General features: G+C 43.5%; 1 protein-coding gene across 5 annotated transcripts in view; it reads right to left on the bottom strand.

The window, feature by feature from the left end:
• Positions 1 to 26,265, bottom strand: part of ect2 (epithelial cell transforming 2) — a 237,404-nt gene that overhangs the window by 24,511 nt on the left and 186,628 nt on the right. For 2 of the 5 annotated variants that reach the window (XM_061684632.1, XM_061684635.1), the window contains 5 exons: positions 23,667 to 23,786; positions 20,512 to 20,650; positions 18,316 to 18,470; positions 7,378 to 7,485; positions 2,928 to 3,056 (listed from right to left, as the gene is read on the bottom strand). In XM_061684632.1, the coding sequence (XP_061540616.1) occupies positions 2,928 to 3,056; positions 7,378 to 7,485; positions 18,316 to 18,470; positions 20,512 to 20,650; positions 23,667 to 23,786 (651 nt within the window). Of the gene's footprint in view, positions 1 to 2,927; positions 3,057 to 7,377; positions 7,486 to 13,701; positions 13,930 to 14,615; positions 14,703 to 16,799; positions 17,193 to 18,315; positions 18,471 to 20,511; positions 20,651 to 23,666; positions 23,787 to 26,265 lie in introns of those variants that run through there. The other 3 variants (XM_061684634.1, XM_061684633.1, XM_061684636.1) reach the window with 3 other exon arrangements.

Genomic DNA, 26,265 nt, shown 5'->3' with positions numbered 1-26,265 from the left:
TAGTGACCTCCAGGATTTCTTTTTTTTTTTTTTTTTTAAAAGAGATATCAGATACAATGTCATTGGTAAAACACAGTACGCTGGTGTTCTCACGACAAAAACGTTTCACATCCTTGGCAGCTCCATCACCCACAGCTGCTCACTCGGGGTTGAAGCAGCCCGCAATGCCATTGCGGGCTGCCATTCCTCAGGCCATTCCTCTGTAATCTGCTGGGAAGACTGAATCTGCAATCGGTAAGCAGCTTGGTGTGAAGAAATCAACTGCGGGAGCAATTATTAGAAATTGGAAGACATACAAGACCACTGATAATCTCCCTCGATCTGTGATTCTACGCAAGATCTCACCCCGTGGGGTCGAAATGATCACAAGAACGGTGAGCAAAAATCCCAGGACCACACGGGGGGAGCTAGTGAATGACCTGCAGAGAGCTGGGACCAAAGTAACAAAGGCTACCATCAGTAACACACTATACCGCCAGGGACTCAAATCCTGCAGTGCCAGACGTGTCCCCCTGCTTAAGCCAGTACATATCCAGGCCCGTCTGAAGATTGCTTGAGAGCATTTGGATGATCCAGAAGAGGATTGGGAGAATGTCATATAGTCAGATGAAACCAAAATAGAACTTTTGGGTAAAAACTCAACTTGTCGTGTTTGGAGGAGAAAGAATGCTGAATTGCATCCAAAGAACACCATACCTACTGTGAAGCATGGGGGAGCATCATGCTTTGGGGCTGTTTTTCTGAAAAAGGGAACAGGAAGATTGATCCGTGTAAAGGAAAGAATTAATGGGGCCATGGATTGTGAGATTTTGAGTGAAAACCTTCCATCAGGAGGGGCATTGAAGATGAAAGGTGGATGGGTTTTTCAGCATGACAATGATCCCAAACACACCGCCCAGGCAAGGAAGGACTAGCATCGTAAGAAGCATTTCAAGGTCCTGCAGTGGAATAGCCAGTCTCCAGATCTCAACCCCATAAAAAATCTTTGGAGGGAGTTGACAGTCTATGTTGCCCAGTGACACCCCCAAAACATTGCTGCTCTACAGGATATCTGCATGGAGGAATGGGCCAAAATATCAGCAACAGTGTGTGAAAACCTTGTGAAGACTTACAGAAAACATTTTACCTCTGTCATTGTCAAGAAAGGGAATATAACAAAGTACTGAGATGAACTTTTGTTATTGACCAAACACTTATTTTCCACTATAATTTGCTAATAAATTCTTTACAAAGCAGACAATGTGATTTTCTGGAATTCTTTTTCTCATTTTGTCTCTCATAGATGAGGTATACTTACGATGAAAATTACAGGTCTCGCTATCTTTTTAAGTGGGAGAATTTGCACAATTGGTGGCTGACTAAATACCTTTTTGCCCCACCATATATAGTTTTAGGTGTGTTTATAGGCCTTTGAAAAAGTGCCGTAAATACAACAAAACCATGCCTAGGGTGTATTTAAGTAGGGTATTTCTAGTTCACAGATTTCACTTATTGCAGAGGTGGACTGGAATCTAACCCTGCCGATGGAGGGGGAATTACTGCATACAAGTTATCAGTTTATGATTCGATTTAATATCATATAACTAACTACTTTATTAACAGATAAACATCTGATGAAAAAATGGTCTGGATATTTACACTTTTATACAAATGGACTTTAAGGACTTTATTGAGCGCAGGAAATATAATTTTCTCATACTCACGCTTTTCAGTTGATAATCAACATATTGACAATTTTGGGTGATAAATATTTACTGGACGGGCATAATATAAAAATTGTTATGTACAGTAACTTAAGCTGTCAAATAATTGTAATAGATTTAAAAAGCAGGAAAAAACTTAGCCAAAATGACATACAGTAACTCACCCTTTGTCAAAACTGAAGTACAGTACCTGAGTTCACGTGGATGTGAAAGGCCCGATTTGATTGAGTTTGCCTTGGACCACCCCCACTGTATTAGGCCAGCAACGGCCAGCCCACAAACTGTGACAGCATGGTGGATCACTTGATTGTACTTTGATTAAGAAACCAGCTATCTAGCCCACTAGCTGCACTACATCTAAAACATTTCTCACAGTGACATATTGACGCCGAGTGGCAACCTGGCTGGCCACTGTGGGCTGCCCATGACAGCCTCTTCCAGCCTGCAGGCTTCTCTTTACCGATCGATTGCGAGGCTCGTGGTTGCTCCGCTCCCCGCATGTGAAAGCCGGTGCTGCTGTCCGCCTGCTCCTCAGAGGGAAAACTAACTTTAATAGCGGTGAGGAGGAAATATATGCTAACCAGAGAATTACAAACCGAATGGTAGACGTTTTTACAGTGCACGGACACCTCTATCTGCCACGTTGGCTCGCATAACGTGAGCGTTGTTTTTTTTCCTCTCTTTTTTAAAACACACACAAACATACGGCAAGAGAGAAAAAAAAATAAATCTTACGCTGGATTTCCAGCACTACACCGGAGTACTTTAAGTCATGTATTTTGATGGGTCGTTGCAGCTGCTAAACAGCGAGACAGAGGCCCACAAAGAACGCTGCCTCTTTGGCAACCCATCTGAGCTCAACCGCCATTGCCTCCCCACAAGTTGCACCATTTGCGACGGGTTTCTCGTGTGGCTCATACTCGCGATTGAGCTCAACTGAACTGAGAAAGGATCAAATCAGTTCATAAAGTGATTCCATTCAGGACATTCCTTCACAAGATTTGTTCATTTGAACACATCGGTCGCGAACAACACAGCACGACTTGAGTCGCTCCAAAAAAGGAAAACCCAAAATGCTTGGTACAAAATGCACACCAGTGACACAGTTGAATCTGGTGCACTTTTAATATTTTCAGTATGCATGCCCACCCGCAGACCACTTTATGTGCACACCTTTTTATAATCAATTTATCACCAGTTCACCAAATAAACAGAAAGACTTACAGTCAGTGTCGAGGTGCTGTGGTTTTCAGAGCTCAATCGCTGTTTTTTATCATCTGGGGTACTGCTGGAGATAAATGCCCTCTGGATCACACGCTTTGGCGTCTTTGTGAACGAAAATGCTCTTGTCACCTAGAACACATAAAATAACAGTTAAAGCTGTTTTTTTGGTACATCTGCTCCGTCAACAATTTAAATATTGTGACAGATCATGACGACGTCAAAGCTTCTTCAATAGTTTAAATGAAAATCGGTAAAGGGTAATTAATCCATTGACTCATTTTTGATGATGGCACGTTAAAATCTCATACTTTAATTTAGGCTGAAACTGCCTCCATCATTCCAAGGTTGATGTAATAAATACATTAAAAAATGTTGAAGCCATTATTTATTAATGATTATATGATAGCGTAATGATTATGTGGTTTGAACAGTATACAGAATTCTTTTTATCCTATTACATACAGTAATATAGTGCAATAACTTTGCCTTGGTAATGTTCCTGACATAATTTTAAAAACATGGAAATTCAGACACATTGTTTCTATAGGTTGGCAGCTCTGCAGTCATAGCCATAAATAAAATGTCACTAATAATTGGCATATTAATTTCTTTTGGTGTTTCGGTTATCAGCTTTGGTGTCCTCATTTTCGGTTTTGGTAATGAGTTTTCCCCATCCTTGAGCCGTCACCTTGTCGTGGTGGAGGGGTTTGTGTGTCCCTGTGATCCTAGGAAATAAGTTGTCTGGGGCTTTATGCACCTGGCAGGGTCACCCATGACAAACAGGTCCTAGGTGAAAGACCAGACAAAGCACGGCTCAAAGACTCCTAATGATGACGACAAACAATGGACTTTGTTTTCCCTTGTGCCCCGGTGACACGGGTCACCGGGGCACCCCACTGGAGCCAGGCCTGGTGGTGGGGCTTGAAGGCGAGCGCCTGGAGGCCGGGCCTGCACCCATGGGGCCCGGCCGGGCACAGCCCGAAAGGGTAACGTGGGTCCACCTTCCCATGGGCTCACCACCTGTGGGAGGGGCCATAGGGGTCGGGTGCAGTGTGAGCTGGGCGGTGGCCGAAGGCGGGGACCTTGGCGATCCGATCCCCGGCTACAGAAGCTGGCTCTAGGGACGTGGAATGTCACCTCTCTGGCAGGGAAGGAGCCTAAGCTGGTGTGTAAGGTTGAGAAGTTCCGACGAGGTATAGTCGGACTCGCCTCCACACAGAGCTTGGGCTCTGGTACCAGTCCTCTCGAGAGGGGTTGGACTCTCTTCCACTCTGGAGTTGCCCACGGTGAGAGGCGCCGATTAGGTGTGGGTATACTTATTGCCCCCCGGCTCGGCGCCTGTACGTTGGGGTTCACCCCGGTGGACGAGACGCCTTCGGCTGGGGGGACGGGTTCTGACTGTTGTTTCTGCCTATGTACCAAACAGCAGTTCAGAGTACCCACCCTTTTTGGAGTCCTTGGAGGGGGTGCTGGAGAGCTCCCGCTGGGGACTCCATCGTTCTGCTGGGGGACTTCAATGCTCACGTGGGCAATGACAGCGAGACCTGGAAGGGCGTGATTGGGAGGAACGGTCCCCCCGATCAGAACCCGAGCGGTGTTCTGTTATTGGACTTCTGTGCTCGTCATGGATTGTCCATAACGAACACCATGTTCAAGCATAAGGGTGTCCACACCTGCATTTGGCACCAGGACACCCTAGGTCGCAGTTCGATGATCGACTTTGTGGTCGTGTCATCGGACATTGCGGCTGCATGTCTTGGACACTCGGGTGAAGAGAGGAGCGGAGCTGTCAACTGATCACCACCTGGTGGTGAGTTTGCTCCGATTGTGGGGGAAGATGCCGGTCCGACGTGGCAGGCCCAAACGTATTGTGAGGGTCTGCTGGGAACGTCTGGCAGAATCCCCTGTCAGAAGGAGTTTCAACTCCCACCTCCGACAGAACTTTGCTCATGTTCCGGGGGAGGCGGGGCACATCGAGTCCGAGTGGACCATGTTCCGCGCCTCCATTGCTGAGGCGGCTGACCGGAGCAGTGGCCGTAAGGTGGTTGGTGCCTGTCGTGGCAGCAATCCCCGAACCCGTTGGTGGCCACCAACGGTGAGGGATGCCGTCAAGTTGAAGAAGGAGTCCTATCGGGCCTTTTTGGCATGTGGGACTCCTGAGGCAGCTGATGGGTACAAGCTGGCCAAGCGGAATGCAGCTTTGGTGTTCGCTGAAGCAAAAACTCGGGTATGAGAGGAGTTCGGTGAGTCCATGGAGAAAGACTTACGGATGGCTTCGAGGAAATTCTGCTCCACCATCCGGAGTCTCAGGAGGAGGAAGCAGTGCACCATCAACACTGTGTATAGTGGGGATGGGGCGCTGCTGACCTCGACTCGGGACATTGTGAGCTGATGGGAGAATACTTCGAAGACCTCCTCAATTCCACGGACACGCCTTCCCATGAGGAAGCAGAGTCTGGGTTCTCTGAGGAGGGCTCTCCTATCTCTGGGGTTGAGGTCATCGAGGTGGTTAAAAAGCTCCTCGGTGGCAAGGACCCGGGGGTGGATGAGAGTTGCCCAGAGTTCCTAAAGGCGCTAGATGATGTGGGGCTGTCCTGGTTGACACGCCTCTGCAACATCGCGTGGACATTGGGGACAGTGGCTATGGATTGGCAGACTGGGGTGGTGGACCCCCTTTTTAAGAAGGGGGGCCGGAGGGTGTGTCCCAACTACAGGGGGATCACACTCCTCAGCCTCCCTGGTAAGGTCTAATCAAGGGTGCTGGAGAGGAAGGACCGTCGGAAAGTCGAATCTCAGATTCAGGAGGAGCAGTATGATTTTCGTCCTGGCCGTGGAACAGTGGACCAGCTCTACACCCTTGGCAGTTTGCCCAACCAGTCTCCATGTGTTTTGTGGACTTGGAAAAGGTGTTCGACCGTGTTCCTCGGGGGGTCCTGTGGGGGTGCTTCGGGAGTATGGGGTACCGAACCCCTTGATATGGGCTGCTCGGTCCCTGTACGACCGGAGACAGAGTTTGGTCGACATATCCGACAGTAAGTCGGGCTCGTTTCCGGTGAGGGTTGGAGTCCGCCAGAGCTGCCCTTTGTCACCGATTCTGTTCATAACTTTTATGGACAGAATTTCAAGGCACAGCCGAGGCGTAGAGGGGGACCGGTTTGGTGGCCTCAGTATTGCATCTCTGCTTTTTGATGTTCTGTTGGCTTCATCAAGCCGTGATCTCCAACTCTCACTGAAGCAGTTCGCAGCTGAGTGTGATGTGGCTGGGATGAGAATCAGCACCTCCAAATGTGAGACCATGGGCTAAGCCGAAAGGCGAAGCTCTTGATTTACCGGTCGATCTACGTTCCTACCCTCCCCTACGGTCACGAGCTGTGGGTCGTGACCGAAAGAACAAGATCCCGGATACAAGCGGCCAAAATGAGTATCCTCCCCAGGGTGTCCGGGCTCTCCCTTAGAGATTGGGTGAGAAGCTCGGTCATCCGGGAGGATATCAGAGTAGAGCCGCTGCTCCTCCACATCGAGAGGAGCCAGATGAGGTGGCTCGGGCATCTGATTCGTATGCCTCCCGGACGCCTCCCTGGTGAGGTGTTCCGGGCACGTCCCAGCTGGAGGAGACCCCGGGGACGACCCAGGACACGCTGGAGAGACTACATCCTTTGGCTGGCCTGGGAACACCTCGGGATCCCCCCGGAAGAGCTGGATGAAGTGGCTGGGGAGAGGGAAGTCTGGGCATCCCTGCTAAAGCTACTGCCCCCGCAACCCGACCTCGGATAAGTGGTAGAAAATGTATGTATGGATGGATGGATGGACTATAGATCTATTGAAGATCTGTGTGAAGACTGGAGCGAGCTGGTGTCGATTAAAATTGGAAATTGGATTTTTGGGGAAAAAGACGGAAAGCTTTGTTTTCAAAGTCCCATATTTTGGCTCGTTAGACCTCCATAGAGTGACTCTTTAACATGGACTTAGTATAAAAGTGTCAATTTCCCTCTGACAGCTACATCTGTTTGACCCAGTTTTGGATCCACCCATAAGAGGCTAAGACCCCTCTTTCCTCAGATTAGTGGCATCCGTGTCCCAATTTTCAGAGCACACATCTTTGTTTTGTTGACTGCGCGAGCTCGGGAGCGGAGAGGTAGGCGGAGATCTTCGCTTGTGCCGTAGATAAGCTTGAGAAATTGGAATGACCTAATTTCAGGCCTCCCTGCAGAAAAAAACGTCTCAAACTCAGGAATGCGTGTACGATTTTAACTCATATTTTACATGTTTACTGAGCCACTATCACACCCCAAAAACTGGAAAAAGTTGGTTTGGTAAAATATGGCACCTTTAAACCTTTAAGGCCATGTCGCCCAGCCTTAATAGCAGCCCAGAGTACAATTTTATATGCATCCAATGCATACAAACTAGTTAAAAGACTACTTTTTAAAAATCATTACTTTTCTTTTACCTTTTTGGATGTCTTCTTGATGGCTCTTGAGGCTTTGCTGAGGGTGCTGTCCATGTCTTTAGTACTGACCTGTAGTGAATCTGGGTCTGTACAGTGAATAATTTCAGCCTGTTGATAAGATTAAAAAATAAATAAATAACAGGCGGCACGGTGGCCGACTGGTTAGAGCGTCAGCCTCACAGTTCTGAGGACTGGGGTTCAAACCCCGGCCCCGCCTGTGTGGAGTTTGCATGTTCTCCCCGTGCCTGCGTGGGTTTTGTCCGGGCACTCCGGTTTCCTCCCACATCCCCAAAACATCCATGAATTGGAGACTCTAAATTGCCCGTAGGTGTGAATGTGAGTGCAAATGGTTATTTGTTTGTATGTGCCCTGCGATTGGCTGGCAACCAGTTCAGGGTGTACCCCGCCTCCTGCCCGAAGATAGCTGGGATAGGCTTCAGCACGCCCGCGACCCTAGTGAGGAGAAGCGGCTCAGAAAATGGATGGATGGATGGATAAATAAATAACATTGTAGATTTAACAAATAATGAGTAGTAAATTAGCAAAACAAAACAAACTCATCCTTTGGCTTATCTGTGCAGAGAAAGCCCGATGCATTCATTGAAGGTAATTATGAGAAATTAAGACCAAAAAACAAGTAGCTTGAAGCGATGCCATGACATCATTGCCACAGAGCTATTGCTTTTCTGTCCTGTCAGGGTTTTTACCTCCATTTAAAATTTCGAGGTGGACATTATCTGACCAACGTTTAACTAGTTGGGTGTTAATTTCAACTGCAATTGCTATAATACACCACGACTACTACAACTGTCAAAGAAGAACAGATATGGGGGAAGGATTTTCTTTCCTACTGCAAATGTGTTGAACCATACAATTTATATACACACACGCATATACACATATATATATACATATATATATACACACACACACACATACTATGAGTCCCGTGGAAGTATGCAGTGATGTGAGATGCTGACACTGTCTTATATCAATTGTGGACATGAGACTTAAAGGTATAATCCACCACTATTTTTTGTAATAAAAAGAAAAAAAAAGGATTTTTCACTCAAGCCACTACCAGAGTAGATGACAGAATGCTGATTAAGCCTATCAGCTTCTAAAACATCTTGCTATACTTTCCAATATTTATTTACTTATATTTAGTGACTTTCCTATACAGTCCCACGCTGGATCACTTGGTAGCACTCCAAAATGATGTAGCCGAGATTACGTATTCTACCTACGAACGGGCAGGCCCATATACCGTATGGACAGTGTGCAAATTGACCAAGCCATAGAAAAAGGAGAAAGCAATTGAAGCAATATGTTGGAGGAGAACCCCAATAAATGTCCGAGACATGGTGCAGAAGTGGATCCTACCACAAAAAGGCCTACTCGTCGTTCGGCTGAAGGCTTATTAGCAAAGAAGGAAAGTATACGACGTTTCAGACTAACATGGACAGATTTGTCTTGGTGTCGCTTTTCCGCGGTGGAAAACAGTGAAGTAAAATCTTTAGCTGAAAGCTGACAAGGATGTCGTCTTGCAGCTGTTGGATTAGTAAGTAACCGGCTTTATAAGATATTTCGAGTAGTATGTGTGTGCTGCTACATAGTAGTATATATTATTGGAAATGGTGCTAAAGTGTAAATGTGATGTAATGTTATCTGCCTGGCGTACACCACGTTGTTTGTTATCCCCAGAATGTATCTTAAGCAGAGTAGTACATGTATGAATGCATAGGTCATTGTTGAACATTGCCCTGGTTAACATATTTTACATTTCTGTATCAGAAAACATTAATACAATAACCACATATCCGACAATTGAATTTTTTCCCCCCCACTTGTTTTTCTTTCAAAAAGTTTGAATGCCAAAATGTTTGAGATGTGCTCTTGAAAACACGGTGGGGTAAGGGTTGGAAGGAGGCCGGACAAACATTTAGCCTACGTCATAAAGCGACGAAGGCTTTGTTTTAATGCTGAATTCCAGCGTTAGGAGGCACCAGAAATCCCAGATTATACCTTTAACAGTTGCATTTATATCCTTATATCGCTCACAATGATCATTTACATATTATAATAACTGTATAATTGTGGACAAAGGAGTCAACGGCCTTAGGTTATGTGTGTGTTTGGGGGGGGGGATTCGCGCCGTAATCCTAACCGAAGTCAATGCAGTCCGCATGAATAGACGCAAATCTGTGCTGGGCGGCGCGTATGACACGCTAGTCACTGCGTGAGTGGGGCGGGCAGGCGAAAATTTGCCTCATTCGCATCATGACAGCCAATCAGCATCGAGAAAGGACTAGATCACACAGTGTGTCCTGTACAGTTGAGTAGAGGAAAATGGAGGACCTGATTGTTGCAGTCAGTGGGCACTCTGAGCTGTATGACACAACGTTTTATCAGTACTTAGACCGAGTAAGAAAGGAGCATGCTTGGAAACTTGTGAAGGAAGGAATGAAAGTTTATTTATTCATTTACTTGTTTACAGCAGTTGAACTGTGAGCCAATCTAGCAGCGGCATTAGCCAAAGCTTGAGCACAACCACCGGCCACCTGATTACACAGACGCACACTATTTATTTCCATTTACAGATGTACTTTATCGGACAGATGAGGGGGAATAAGAGTGTCGAGGAGAACAGGAGGCTGCTGCCTCTGCCCCACCTCAAAGACTGCCTGTGGGTATGTACATAAAACATTTGGATTGACTTCCATAGTGTACAAGTGTATTAGCAATTCTGGTATGCTTTTCACCATGACTAGTGATGTCTTCCAAACTTGTCCTTTTTTTTTTTTTGGTCCGGGCGTTTTTTTGTTGTTGTTGTCTTGACTCTGGTTTCAATATTTATATTTTAAGTTATTCATGAGAACTGGTTGGGCTTTAACTTATCTATTATTGATTCTTGTGTACTGTTTTGCTGTATTTTAGTGCTAATATATTAATTTTATATTGTTTTAACCCAGTGTAGGTGACCATTGGTGACATAAAAGGCGTCCAAAATAAAATGCATTATTGATATAATTAACAAATATAAACTTTATAAGCTGCTTTGTATCACAAAATGTTTCCATTTCTTACAGGAAAGAGGAAATGTAAAAGGTGGGGAAGAATTTTAGCATCTTCTATGTCTCCTGAAGGAGTGTCCAAATGTTCCTCCACCCCAGCCCCCACTGTGAGGATACAAGCATGATGACAAGTATGATTCCTTCCTTGAAAAGATTGCCACTAGAGCAGAAGGAATATGTAAAATTTCAATTTCATTAATGTATGAACAGAGCACATTTACTCTAAATCCAAGATGGCGCCTACCAGTGTGGTCGCCTCTGTAACGCGCTCTCTAGTATTGTCTTTGTTTTTGTGTTTTTCGTCCGTCTTTGGAGACCTTACACGACTCACTTACACAAGGGGAGACCTGCTAACCATCAAGGAGGCTACTCTGGACTTTCTGTCACCAACTTTCGAAGATCCGCTCAGTTTTTTCCCCGAGTTACTCACCGGAGCGGCGTCCGCGGTTTTCGGCGCATGGAGACGGAAGCGGCGCCAGAGGGAAACGAGCCGGCATTCAGGTGAAACTCCGCAAGAGAGGACACAGATTGGCGTTCTCGCCGATACACCTCGCGAATGTAAGCTCCCTACCCAACAAAATGGACGAGCTTCATCTTCTGTTAAAGACCAGTAAAGACTTCGGACGTTCCGCGGCCATGTGCTTCACGGAGACCTGGCTTTGCGACGCCGTACCCGATGGCGCCGTCATGCTTCCCGGCTTCAACATTCATCGAGCGGACCGCGACATGGAATCATCGGGGAAAACAAAGGGCGACGGGATATGCCTCCATATCAACGAAAAATGGTGTACGGACGTCACGGTGCTCAGCACACACTGCAGCCCGCATTTGGAGTCGCTGTTTTTGAACTGTAAACCATTCTACTCGCCACGTGAGTTTGCATCGTTCATACTGGCTGGAGTCTATATTACGCCTCAAGCTAACACGAACGCCGCATTGCTAACGCTCGCCGAACAAGTCAAGGAAATTGAAAAAAAAACACCCGGACTCAACCCTCATTATTCTCGGGGATTTTAACAAAGCTAAACTCAACCACGAACTCCCTAAATACAAGCAGCACATCGACTGTCCTACCAGGGAAAATAATACTTTAGACCAGTGCTACACTACGGTAAAAAACGCATACGTGCTATACCTCGTGCAGCCCTGGGCTTGTCTGATCACTGCTTAATTCACTTAATACCGACGTACAGGCAAGAACTTAAATGTGCGAACCCTACAGTGTAAACAGTCAAAAAGTGGACCAATGAAGCCAAGATGGAACTTCAAAGCTGTTTCGACTGCACAGACTGGAGTGTCTTTGAAAATTCATTTGGCAGCCTGGATGAATATACGGACACTGTCACATCCTATATCAGTTTCTGTGAAGAGGTTTGTGTACCAACAAAATCATTTCGCACATTCAACAACAACAACAAGCCGTGGTTCACTGCTAAACTTAAGCAGCTCCGCCAAGCTAAGGAGGACGCATATCAGAGCGGGGACAGGGCCCTGTATAATCGAGCTAGAAACCAGCTTACTAAAGAAATTAACATTGCAAAGAGGATCTATGCAGCAAAGTTAGAAAAACAGTTTAGCGTAAACGACTCTAAATCAGTCTGGCATGCATTCCAATCGCTGACTGATTACAAGCGACGATCCCCCCAAGCTGAGAACAATAGGACACTAGCCAACGACTTGAATACCTTCTACTGCAGATTTGAAAAGGACAGTTTCACACCACACACCCACCCGGCCGCACCCGCGACCACACCTCTGACTTCTGCGTTAACAATCCATGAACAGGATGTGAGACACATCTTCAAACAACAGAAGATTAACAAAGCGGCAGGCCCGGACCATGTGTCCCCATCCTGCCTCAAAGTCTGCAGAACTTTGGAAATGTGTGAAGTTCCATCCTGTTTCAAACGCTCCACCATCATTCCAGTCCCCAAGAAACCTGCAATCTCGGGTCTGAATGACTACAGGCCTGTCGCTTTGACATCTGTGGTCATGAAGTCCTTTAAATGTCTCGTGCTGGACCACCTCAAGAGTGTCACAGGTCCCCTGCTGGACCCCCTGCAGTTCGCCTACCAAGCGAACAGGTCTGCGGATGATGCAGTCAACATGGGACTGCACTTCATCCTAGAACACCTCGACAGTGCAGGGACCTACGCGAGGATCCTGTTGGTGGACTTCAGCTCAGCGTTCAACACCATCATCCCTGAACTCCTTTCAACCAAGCTTCTCCATCTCAGCGTCTCACCTGCCATCTGCCAGTGGATTTACAGCTTTCTGACGGGCAGGACACAGCAAGTCAGGCTGGGGGAGGCCACCTCATCCACACGCAGCAGCAGCACTGGGGCGCCCCAAGGTTGTGTCCTCTCTCCGCTGCTCTTCTCTCTCTACACGAACGACTGCACCTCAGCGAACCCGACTGTCAAACTCCTGAAGTTTGCAGATGACACCACTGTTATCGGCCTCATCAAGGACGGTGACGAGTCTGCATATCGACAGGAAGTGGAGCGGCTGGAGCTGTGGTGCGGCCGACACAACCTGGAGCTGAACACGCTCAAGACTGTAGAGTGTACTTCCTGTGGCTTCTGAGAAAGCACAGCCTGCCACCGGAGCTGCTGAGACAGTTCTACACAGCGGTCATCGAATCAGTCCTGTGTTCTTCCATCACAGTCTGGTTTGGTGCTGCTACAAAAAAGGACAAACTCCGACTGCAACGGACAATCAAAACTGCTGAAAGGATTGTCGGTACCCCCCTACCCACCATTGAGGACTTGCACGCTGCCAGAATTAAGACAAGGGCGAGCAAAATCCTCTCGGACCCTCCGCACCCCTGTCACCAGCTCTTCCAGCTCCTTCCCTCAGGTAGGTGCTACCGATCAATGCAAACTAGAACTTGTAGACATTCCAACAGCTTCTTCCCTCTTGCGATCAACTTCTTAAACACCTAACCTATAATTCCATTACAACATGCTGGCAATTGTTGTAATGTTTCGTTATGTGGGTCGAGATGGATGTTTAGTTAAAGTTTGTTCGGATAAATACATTTTATTTTACTAATTTGTCTTTTACATTTGTCAGACAAAAATACAGTTATTAAATATGTAAACAACCTTTTGTGCCTTACCTTATGTCATGATGTCGGTGTCGGGTTTACTTCAGTATTTCACGACCGCGTACAAACAGTTTTGTTTGGTTACCTGCTAATTATGGTCCATACATTTTACAGTGTAGCTATTTCAAAAGTCATGCTTTATTGCCTCACTAAATAATACAATATATCATGGATAAAATATAAAAGCAGACACAATGCTGCTCCTCAAAACTCTCAGCAATTTTTCTCCACTCCTCTGTGGTGGACACAGCCATGAAGTCATCCACGAGACAGTCCCAAATCGCTGTGGCCACATCAGGGAATATCCTGGAGACCCCAACACAGAAACTGCTTGCGATGGTCCTGAATGAGTCCCCTGTGGCAAAGTATCTGTAGCACATAAAACGTTAAATTTAACAGAGTTGTACTTAAGATCCTGCAGTAGTCTAGATATGTAAAAACATAATGATGATAATCACATGCAGTCATGGCTAAAAACACTGGAAAATAGACCATGACTGTATTGTCTATTTTATATATTTATCGAAAATAATAATAATTAAAAAAAAAAACTCATATCCTCATTATTCCAGTATTTAGCAAATAGAAATAGTTCTGTAAATCCCCATGACCCAATACAGGAAGAGGTGAGTTTTCTCATGTCAGACAGGATTCAGGGAAAAAAAAAAAAGTATACCGTCTTGTAATTTAGTCAAAATTATGTTGAAAAACTACATCATGACCACCATCATAAATACATTGATACAGTACATCAAACAAATACATAAAACGTGCTGCTAGTGGTCGTACTATTTTATTGTATTCCCCCCCCCCCCCCCCCTATTGTATTGATCAGATAATCTGATCAATCTGACCTCCATTCATGCCATTCCTTTTATCAAGCCATTCCTTTGTACAATTTGGCAGCATAATGTAGTTATTTCAACATGATTTTTGACACATTTGTTAGCGCTGTAGTAAACCTTTGGTAGGTTATCTCCTGTGACTCAGTGGATATAGTTAATATTAATTTATTTTGACACCCGAACTAATAATGACACGAAACCTCCACTCACCGGAGACAAATGGACAGGTGCTCCGCAGTTGAGATGGAACGCCTGTAGTTTATTAGATTGCAGGGAAGTCCTGGGACCGATTCGAGCCTACATGTTGTCAAAGTGGGCACAGGTTAGCCTCATGTAGCACTGGAAGCTGCAGTCATCCAGAAGCAACTCCTGGAGAAAGTGACGAAATTCACCAAGCTGCGTGCGCTTCTGGATGGTGTTATGGACCCAAGTACGACGGTGTTTGGCATTCCGAAGACGTTTGGACTTCCGCAACAAGTACAGAGCCACAATACAGGTCAAAGCGTTGTCCATTGCTGCTCGCGTTTGGCAGGAGGAAATGTCTTCGCCTCCCAGAAGAGAAGCCTCTCCCCTTTTCCGTGTTTGTGCCACAAATGAAGAAAATGCACATTAAATGTGTACTTTTTACTCCTGCGATCAAACTCAAGCAAGGGGCGGGAGGCGAAGCCAAATTGTGCGTTCGATGTGAATGCACCATAAACTTGAAAGGTCCTGAAGACTGTATGTAGGCTTTTCCCAACATGGAGTGGCTTTTCCTAGAGAAAATACACACAAATACAAACAAAAACAGCACCGAGTGTGCTGTGACGAGATGTCATTACGCCGGCTGGAGCAGCGTCACTGACATGGGGAAGGATCGATACTGTCTGAAATGTCGATGCCACTGATACTAGAAAATCGTATCCTACCAGAAAGGAAATCGGTGGTATGGATCATTAGCAGACACACAAAGGGAGCACATGGTGGCACCATTTTCGCGCAGCAAAAGCCAGAATTTATTTGCGGTGGCCAAAATGTAATTGTGGCAGCACGCCACAAATAAATGTATATGTGGGAAACCCTGCCCTGCTTCTGTCTTCGGGACAATCTCTGTGGCAAAACTGACCGCAGTTTTGCTTTTCAATGACTTTTGAGGCGCAAAATGTGAATTTCGCAAACTGGATCACTTATTCAAGCCGTGCACTCAGCGATCACGCCGCCAGCCTCTCTCCCACTGGAGGAGCTTTCTGCCGTCGTCGCGACAGAATAGAAATTGTTTCTATTCGATGGCGCGCCGCAAAGCGTCAGCCCCCCTCTGCATTGCCGCGCCGTAGCACGGCAAACCGCGTTGCCGTCCACTCAGCACATACACAATGAATGGGAAAGTCGTCGGTGGCTTGCGTGTTGCCAAGTGCCGTGTGAAAAGGCTACTTAACACCCAGCGTGCCAGTGTTTATACCACAGAGTCCCAGCTGTGCCAAAGGTTGCCGACCTCTACTCTATGCTCTCAGACACTGTGGGGGTGTCTGCTGAATGCGCTGCAACAACACCCAGTTTAACTGTCATTCAAATACCACTACCAATCCTGGAAAAATTAATGCAACATCATCTAGCATCTTATGCCTACACGTAACTACTGTACATGTTTGAGCTGCAAATATATATCCGCTTATAGTCTCTGGTGGCTGGAATATACTATGTACAACCGGGTCGTTGCAAGGAGTTTTCCACAGTGCGACAACCAGGATCTTTAAAGCAGCCACAGGCGCCGCAAAACACCTGTCCACACACTAGATGTCGTCAAACCTTTTTGACTTTGTCGCACTCACGGCTGACAACAAGGCACAGTGAAGCGGCCCCACCAGCTCAAAGTCCCAGTACACATATCCAGCAAGTTGGACTTTGAAAAAAATTTCCCCGCTCCTCCCTCTTCAGTCCTTCTGTACGCACACTCAAGGGTTGACAATGAGGTGCTCTAAAATCCTCAGTCCACACGCTGCCTGTCAAATTTGACTTACAACAAGGCACTCTCTTGGGGCCACAGCAGCTTAAAGCCCCTGTCCACACTCTCGCTGTTAAGTCAGACCTTTTATCCCGCCTCTTACTCTTCTGTCTTTCTCTGCGTGACGTAACTAAAGTGACCACGCCAGAAGACTCTCAGAAGGGAAGATTTTTATTTTCAGGGTTTGAGCATAGCCAGCTAACAGTATGTGCAATTGCCTCGGCTAATAGCTAACACGAAAAAAAAAAAGGCGCTTGTGTCGCGTTTAATTCATGATTTAACAGAGGGGGTAATTATCACACAGGGCCAGGTAACAAATATTTTTGTCCCTTAATATATGAAATAATTTAAAACGGTATTTTAAGATCACTTGGTTTATATTTGTCTGATATTTATATTTGTTTGATGATCTTAAAAATAATGGGGAAACTATGCAAAAATATAAAAATTGGAGAAGGGGGCCAATACTTTTTCATGGCACTGTACATGGTGGTTGTGGGTATGTGGGTTTAGGGCGTATATGTGTGAGCATGTATATATGTTAAAATAATGCAATTGCACGTTTACACGTGATCATTAAGGTAAATACATGTACTTACAGGATGTATGTCAAGTGATGTAAATGTGTACTATGGATGTATTAATTTGTATTGGTGAATGTGTAAAAAAAGTACGGACGCACAGAATGTTGTCTTGTACAAATACTACTCAAAAACATCCATCCATCCATTTTCCGTACCACATATCTTCATTAGGGTCACGGGTGTGCTGGCGCCTATCACAGCTGACTTCGGGTACACCCTTCACTGGTCGCCGGCCAAGTTCAGAGTACATATAGACAAACAACTATTCACACTCACATTGACACCTATGGACCCCAGTACCCACAGAAAACCCACGCAGGCACGGAAAGAACATACAAACTCCACACAGTTAAAGATGTTTAAAAAATAAAAAAACAGCACTCTATTCTGCAAACAAATTAACATTGCTGATATCAAATATTTTTATGATATTCTTGAAATCTTTAGAGGCCTGTCCTCTTGGCTGACATATGCAGTAGATTCACTTAATTCAGTTCCAGTTTTTGGACTGTACTGTGTGTGACTGTGTATTTAATTTTTTCTCTCGACATGCACACTTATTAACTTGCTTTTCATAGGTGGTTACTCTTTGCTGTCAACGAATGTGGTTTCAGCTAGACTTTTGTGAAAATTGTACCTTTGCACTTGCACCAATCACTTACTCCTGTGTTTTGTGACTACTACTACTCGATAGCTTAGCGTCGGTTTAGCATGGCTTAGCTGTCTTTGCTTGCTAATTACTCCTTGTCCTCCTTCCGTAATAACGATACTTGTCAGGGTGCTGCTTATTCGCGGCAATGGAGGCGATGATTAGTGACTTTTAGAGGAACAGTGTGTTAGCCACACTAGCCAGCCAGCCACAGCCGCGGAGCTCGTTTTTTTTAGTTTTTTTTTTTTTTTTTTTAACATGGAGGAAAATGTGATGACATCATTAATAAATGTTATTGTGATTGGTTGGGAGAGTCCAAATCTTATGTCAGCCAAACACTTGCTGCGGTACTTACCAAGCACGTAATGAAAAGCACGTAATTAAAAGCATGTTCGCTCACTCATTGGCATACTTCAAGTTAAGCAACCGTGCATGTTGTCTCGTCCACTCCGGAGACCAGAACATTTTTGACGTCTGCGGAACAAGAACGCCTCGGAACAAAATACGGCCAAACTGGATGATCAGAATGGTACCATCGCTATCTCAATTTCACCCAGGAAAAATCCTGCTTAGGTCTTGAAAAGGCTAATATTTCAGAACTGATTTGGATAAAAGATAATGCAGAACATTAATGCCATGCATTATTTTCAACAACACTATTTTACATCATGTGTGTGTTTGTGTGTTGTTTGTTACCGCATCAGTCCGGCAGATGGTGTTGGCTACATGTCGACAAAGTGTTCGAAGCCAATCACATTTCTCGGTTTCCTCTCCAGCCAACTGGAAGCTGAACAACATGTTCTCCTGTTCAGTCGGCGGGCGAACAACTAAAGCAAATGCATTTACACATTCTGAAAGAAAGGATAAAGGAGAAATGCCAGATAGAGAGACAGAGTTTGTAAGTATTTCTCAAAGTACAAAAACCTTAAATCCAGAACATTCTATCATAAGACAATTTTCTTGTGTTGGACCATAAAGTTAGTTTTAATACAGTATCTGTGAATGTTGAGTAAATGGTGATGCAATTTAAATTTTTATCGATATTAGGGCTGCAATATATTGGACAAAAATTATATTTATTTATTTGTACATTGATATCGGTATTTGGATGGAGTGGACCTATTTCAGTATTTCATTTTTGGGACTGTTGTAATGTACTGGTGGAGGGATATGGAAGTCCGAATCGTTATTCTTTCCCCGTGTAATCCTCTTTCACCCACGACTTTAGACTTTAGGATAAACACTTACTAGTATACCTATAAAGAGTGCTACCGTTACAATATGCTTAAATAATTCCGCGGATCATCTCTTCGAGGTGGGACGGTGGTGGCGGCCCGCGGAGGGTCGGCTAGTAAGGCTTCCTGGGATGCGGCTTCGCAAAGTGGAGGTCCACTAGCAGCCGATGCCAGCCTGTAGGTCAGCATTTGCTAGGATAGAGGCCGGCGCAAACAACAACCTCTAGCCCAATCGACTGCGACACGACGTTCAGACCGGCACAGCGGCTACACTGTCGCCTTGGGAGGGACTCGGGGTACCGAGTTGTTTTTGCATCCCTCCCAACGCAGCCTTTTGGTCACGTGGGCTAGTCGGCCAATCAGTGTATTTTTTGTGACGTACCCACATGGTCACATGGGTTACACGTCCAATCGGGTGCGTTTATAATGTTAATGAGGAAGTGGAGCACTGTGGTCTGGCCGTAGCAGCCTGGCTAAGCGGTGTGGCTGCGTATAGCTGGGCCAAAACTAAATTTTAAACACAATGGCTTATTATTTTATACAGAGACAAGACCACGACGATAGAGACACTTCTGATTTTGTGATATCGCGGTATCATGAATATGGTTACATCCCTAATATATATATATATATATACATACATGCATAAAGTACATACACAGAGTCAGCCCAAAAGATTTATACACACATGAGGAAAATGAAAACTTGCATAAATATTTTAATATTACATTTATTTAGCTATCACAGGATTAATACAAGTTACCTTTGGCCTCTACAATTACAAGAGGTGCTCAAAGTACGGCGAACTACTGCTTGGGTAACGTTGCCTAAAGTGCCCAATGGGATTGCTGCGAATGCATTTTCAATTTCTTTTCTAAGGGCCACCAACGTAGTCGGTTTCTTGCAATACACAACATACTTTAGGATCCACCATAAGTGAAAGTCTGTAGGTGTTAAAGCTGAAGAACGTCAGGGAAACTCGACTGCACCTCTTCATTTTAGCCAGTGTCCTTGCAAATTCTCAGCCAGAGAAGCTCACGCGTCTGGGTGGTAGTGTGGCACAATGTTGTATGATGATGTGGTCCCTATACCAACTTTTTGGAACGTGTTGCAGGCATGCAATTCAAAATGAGTGAATTTGTGGAAAAAAAAAAGCGTTTATCGGTTTGAGTTTTATTCTGTTAAACATAGGTTGAAAAGGATTACCAATCGTTGCATTCAGTTTTTATTTACATTTTACACACATTTTAATTTACTGAAATTAGGGTTTGTATTTCAAGTTTTTGTCATGTTATTCGATAAATATTGATTGAAAACTGCTATATTGTAGTGTATACACCACAACCTCTATAAAGGTAAAACTGTAATTACCTCAGTTATTACAGATGTCAGTTATTAACGTTCACACACAGACATTATAATAATAATTATTAATCCCATTTGAACTCCATTGCTAACTGAGCAGTACCTATCGATACATTTATAATTATTATTTATGATGTAATATTTTTTATTCCAAAAATACAGTTGAACAGAAAGGTCTCCTATCGCCAAATAAACACTTCCATACCATTTACAGGTGGGTAAATAAACACCCACCATTCCTTAGCACTGACTTCATTATACTTGTAGATAGCCTTTCTGCCTTGTGTCTTACCTTCTGTGTCCTGCAGGTCCAGAACTCTTCGAATTTGTGACAGTGGCATCAAAGTGATGTGCTTCAGTGGAGGTGGCGGTCTTGTTTGTCCCAGTGGACTCTTAAAAGTATTGATAACTTTGTGTCGCTTCCTTGCAATCTGCATAAAAAAATATAATTGGACAAATAGGGAGATTCTGTTATGGGTGCAGCCACGGGGAAGTGAGGGAAAATCAGTTGGCATTTTCAACCCAGCTGGTTACCAAGCATTTACTATACCTCAACTGGAACCAGGTTGAGAGGAATCAGATTTGAGAGGGCTCTTTATTGGTCAAAAACTAAATAATTGTAAGGAAGAATTGTAAAAACTTTATAAGGCACCAACTAATTTGCCCTTATAGTCCATCTACCTTCAAAAATTTGTGTTGGCTATTCTATAAAATGGAAATGGTTTATATACATCTACAAATTTCATGAATTTTATTTTGTCGTGGTGGTGTACATTCCTCCCTCTGCAACTGCGTGTGAACGCATCCCTATCACCGTTGCAGACAAGGCACCTACATCCTCATATCTGAAGACTTAAATTATCCCTCTCCCTCTGCCACTCTCCCCGACTTCATACAGTATGTGGATTGTCACAAAAGAGACAATAGAACATCCATCCAACCATTCTCCGTACTGCTTATCCTCACTAAGGTTGCGGGCGTGCTGGAGCATATCCTGGATTAGGGTGACTGGTTTTTGATGCTGTGACTCCTGCCTCATTCCACTCTTTCTGGATCTCTGCTAGATTCTTGAATATTCGCTGTTTGATAATCCACTGAAACCCACGGTCATCTCTTTTACTGCTGCATCTTCTCCTGCCACAGTTTGTCCTTCCATTGACATGCTTCGAGACAGCACTCTGTGAACAGCAAGCCTGCTTAGCTATGAACTTTTGTGGTTTACCCATCCTATGGAGGGTGTCAATGATGGGCTTCTGGCCAGTTGTCAAGTCTGCAGTCTTCACCATATTGAACCCAACTGAGACAATGTAACCAAAATGAAGCAATGTAATGACACCTGGGGAAACCTGTGCAGGTGCTTTGATTTTAGTAGATGATTAGTATGTGACACTCAGTTTAAGACATTTATGGCTTGCAAAATCCGATTTCTTCACAGTATTAAATTTTTTTGAATTCCTGATTTCGTGGGTTTTATGAACTGGAAGGCCAAATTATGTAAAAATAAACAAACAAATACTTGAAATTGTTTATATTGTGAACCCTGAATCAGTAATCTATGAAAGTGTAGCTTTTTGAATGTAATTATGGAAATAAATAAACCTTTCCATGACATTACTTTTTTGGAAAGGGTCTGTATTAACTTCTGTGTGGAAAACACTGCCATCCACAGAAGTAAAGAGTTTTCCCAACATCAAACGTTGGGTGACCCTTGAATTGAAGACTACTAAACAGGAAGAGAACAATCTCAGGGGACAAAGAGGAGCTACAAAGAGTACAACGGAAGCTCAAGTACAACAGGAAGTGCAAAAAAGACTACAAGCATCGACTGGATGAGGTCATAAACACATCTCAGGAGATGACAAGAGTGGGGATGGACAAATCATCGTTGAAGACCAGGACTGGGCAAACAAGTTAAACTTCTTTTTTTCCCCTCAACAGATTTGACTGCTCCCAAACCAACTCCCAATCAACATGGCACCATTTCTTCACAGTTCTCGAGACCTTACTCCAACAGCTGCAGCTCGTCTCACCTCAGCTCTTCCCACGAACAACTCTGCCCCTCCTCCAGCCATCACAAAACTCTTTACCTGCAGCTCAGGATTGCCCCCACCGCGTGAAAAAATTATTTGCCCTGGAACCTGATAACTGGTGCCGCCCTTGGCAGCAATAATTGAAATCAAGCATTTGCGATAACTGGCAATAAGTCTTTCGCATCGCTGTGGAGGAATGTTCTTCTTCGTAGAATTGTTTAAACTCAGTCATATTAGAGGGTTTTCGAGCATGAACTTCCAGTTTTCAGTCATACTACAGCAGATCAATGGAAATTAAGGCCAGACTTTAAATTGGTAACACCAAAAGCATTTATTTTACTTTCACCATTCAGAAGTGGACTTGGTATGTTTCTGGTCAATATCCTGCTGCATAACCCAAGAGCACCTGAGCTTCAGGGCACAAACTGATGGCCAGATATTCTCCAGGATTTTCTGGTACCAAGCAGACTTCATTGTCACAGTCGTCCAGTTTCGGTAGTAGTAAAGCAGTCACAGATCATCACTCTGCCACCACCATGTTTGATTATTGGCATAATGATCTTTTTGACAAATGCTTTGTTATTTCTACAGCAGATTAACGGGCCCCAGACCTCCCAAAAAGTTCAACTTTTGTCTTGTTCATCCACCGAATATTTGTGTTGAGGATTATCAAGATGTTTCATGGCAAATGTGAGATTAGCCTATTTGTTCTTTTTCTGTCAGCAGTGGTTTTAAACAAATTTCCTATGGATGCCAAGAAATGTCTTTCTTATCTTTGAGAAGTGAACAGTGACCTTAAATGAAGCCAGTGAGACCTATTTAAGTGATTTCTGCATTGAACAAATCCATCAGGCCTGGGAGTGGCCTGTGAAACTGAACGAAGCTTTTCCAAAAACTTTTGGAAAATCACAGATAACTCATGATTTAACAAGGGTTGTTCACATTTGTTTCCCTTAATAAATTAAGGGATTAAGGGATTTGTTTCCCTTAATAAAAAAATATCATGTAGAATCAGCATTTTGTATTTCTTTCGATAGTGTATGTGAGTTTAAAGTTGGTTTGATAATCCAAAATATTTGAGTGTGATAAATGTGCCAAGAAAACAAAACAAGATGGCATAGGCATTACAGTTAATGAAACCCCACCGAATCAGAGAAGTATGTGGCTCAGAACAGCGTGAGCACTTAAATTGCAAGGTTGGACTCCATCGCAGGCATCTCAGTTGGCTTTAATCTATTAATGTATTCTTTATTTATTTTTCTTTGAGTTTAGGAAGCCACAAATGCCCGCCCACAAAAATGCCACGAAAAGTCCAAAGTAGACCATTGGATAGACTGAGAAATGCAACAATAATAGGCTGGTCCATACAGTATAAACAAATTATGCATTTCAAAAGCTCAGGACTTAGAATTTTCACCTCCAGACAATCACTGAAGAGGAAAAGTGTGACATGTTCACCACGGTCACATGGTTGGTCTCCGAGTGCAATGGTTTCCACTTTGTAAACCAAACTGCGGTGGGAGGATAGCAAGTTGGCCTGTAGAGAGATGGATATGTTATTGACAAAGTCAAATGAACAAATGCTCCACAAACAAGGGTCTATTTGTCTAAATCAATAGACTTTTTTACACAGACAGAGGTCCTGACGTACAACCCCAATTCCAATTAAGTTGGGACGTTTTGTTAAACAAATAAAAACAGAATACAATGATTTGCAAATCATGTTCAACCTATATTTAATTGAATACACTACAAAGACAAGATACTTAATGTTCAAACTGATAAACTTGATTGTTTTTAGCAAATAATCATTAACTTAGAACTTCATTGGAATTGTACATGTATAATAACCGCAGATTCATCAACTGATACCGGCACATTTTATTTTGAATAAAAAACAAACAAAAGAAAAAACAATCAGTAAACGTGGGAGTCTGTTGACATGATTCATTCCGATTCAGAGTTTGATTACTTGATTACTTGAAGCATCTTGAATTATGCATATTTTGTTCTACAAAATCATTTTTTATTTTACTGAATGAACATATAATACTTTTAAAACAAGATAGACAAGTCATTTCAGACATGAAAATGACACAACAACTCACCCAATAATTAATGAAAGGAAAGTCTACAACTCACACACACACACACACACACACACACACAAATAATGCAACATCAAGAGTCACTGGGAGTTCCGTATATTGCCGAGGAATGTTTGTGTTTGGAATAGAATGTCCCGATCACATTTTATTGCACCAGAGTCGGAGTCTTTGATTTTAAGGATCTGCCAATAACGAGTCCCAATCCAATACCTCAACAATGCATTAAAAAATGAGCGTGCATCCAAATGTTCTAAAATTAATATGTGTACATATGTGTAAGTATATAGTTATGCATAGATACATCCAAAATTATATATATGAACAATAAATACATTTATTATATGGGCCATTCACAAAACACACGTTAATACTTAGCAAGTTACAGATCAGTGTGAAGGATGCTTAATATTTTCATGTAATTGTATGGTGCATTTATACTTTTTTTTTTTCTTCCTGGGGATGCAAATATCACCAATTCAGTGGAATTGCATTCAGTCCTTTCCAAAAGTATTGGAACGGCTAGGTCAATTCTTTTGTTTTTGTTGTATACTGAAGACATTTGGGTTTCAGATCAAAAGATGAATATGAGACAAAAGTTCAGAATTCCAGCTTTAATTTCACGCTATTTACATCTAGAAGTGTTAAACAACTCAGGACAGAGCACCTTTCGTTTGAAGCCACCCACTTTTCAAGTGAGCAAAAGTATTGGAACAAACATGATTATTTGGTTATTATTGGGTAAAAACAAAATGCATCCAAACTAATCGGGCAAAGGTTCATCATACAACAAGACAATGACACATTGCCAACACAACAAAGGACTTCATTAGGGGGCAAAAGTGAAAGGTCTTAGACTGGCCGAGTCAATCAATGGACCTTAACCAAATAGCGCAGGCATTTTACCTCCTGAAGAGGAGATTGAAGGGAGAGACCCCCAGAAACAAAGAACTGAAAGAGGCTGCAGTAAGCGTGGAAAAGCATTTCAAATGAAGAATGCCACAGTCTGGTGAAGTCAATGGGTCGCAGGCTGGATGTATTTATTGCAAGTAAAGGTTATGCCACCAAATACAGTACTAAATGTTATTCACTAAGTTCATTTAATCATGTCTGTTCCAATACATTTGCTCACTTGAAAAGTGGGGGGCTCCAAACAAAAGGTGCGCTCTCCTGAGTTTTTCTTTTTTTTTTTACACATCTAGATGTAAATACCATGAAATAAAAGCTGCATTTCTGAACTTTTGTCTCATATTCATCTTTTGATCTGAATCCCTAATGTCTTCAGTATACAACAAAAATTAAGGAATTGACCTTGCTGTTCTAATACTTTTGGAGGGGACTGAAGAAGCTTTTTAGATAGTACGGGGGATTGCTGTGAGCGCATGGGAAACAATACATTTAGATCATTATTTATTAGTTTAGATTCCATCTTAACGCTATAATAACCGTCCACGCAGCTACAGAGTTGGTGGTATACGTCACCTGGGTAACATGTACAAACAACACTATTGATTTATGACCACAGGCTTGCTTGTCACAAAATAATTCGCACGTATTAAACTTTTATTTGACGTTAAGTCCTTTGAATGTGTCACAATTGCGAACCTGTCTGACGTTTTCTCGACTCGTTGACGACACTCTTCAGCGAGGCGGCTTTATATTAGGATTTGCAGACTTATTTAGAAATAGTGTCTTGCAGCTTGCACTGAAATAAAAATAGAATAGAATCAAGGCAGACTGTCTTTGTGACGTGCGTACACACGCTCACACACACACAGTGTGTGTCTCTTTCACAGACGATTATTTTCTTGTTGATAAGCTTGTTTTTCTTCGTCCAAGGAAATTGGAAGAAGCGACTCCTGGATATTTTTAAACTTGTGGGAATGTACTCTTTTTTGTTGTTGTTGATGC

Source organism: Phycodurus eques, chromosome 8, assembly GCF_024500275.1.
Source record: "Phycodurus eques isolate BA_2022a chromosome 8, UOR_Pequ_1.1, whole genome shotgun sequence".
Taxonomy (NCBI): domain Eukaryota; kingdom Metazoa; phylum Chordata; class Actinopteri; order Syngnathiformes; family Syngnathidae; genus Phycodurus; species Phycodurus eques.
The sequence above is the reverse complement of the archived record's forward strand: the minus strand, read 5'-3'. Positions and strand labels throughout refer to the sequence as shown.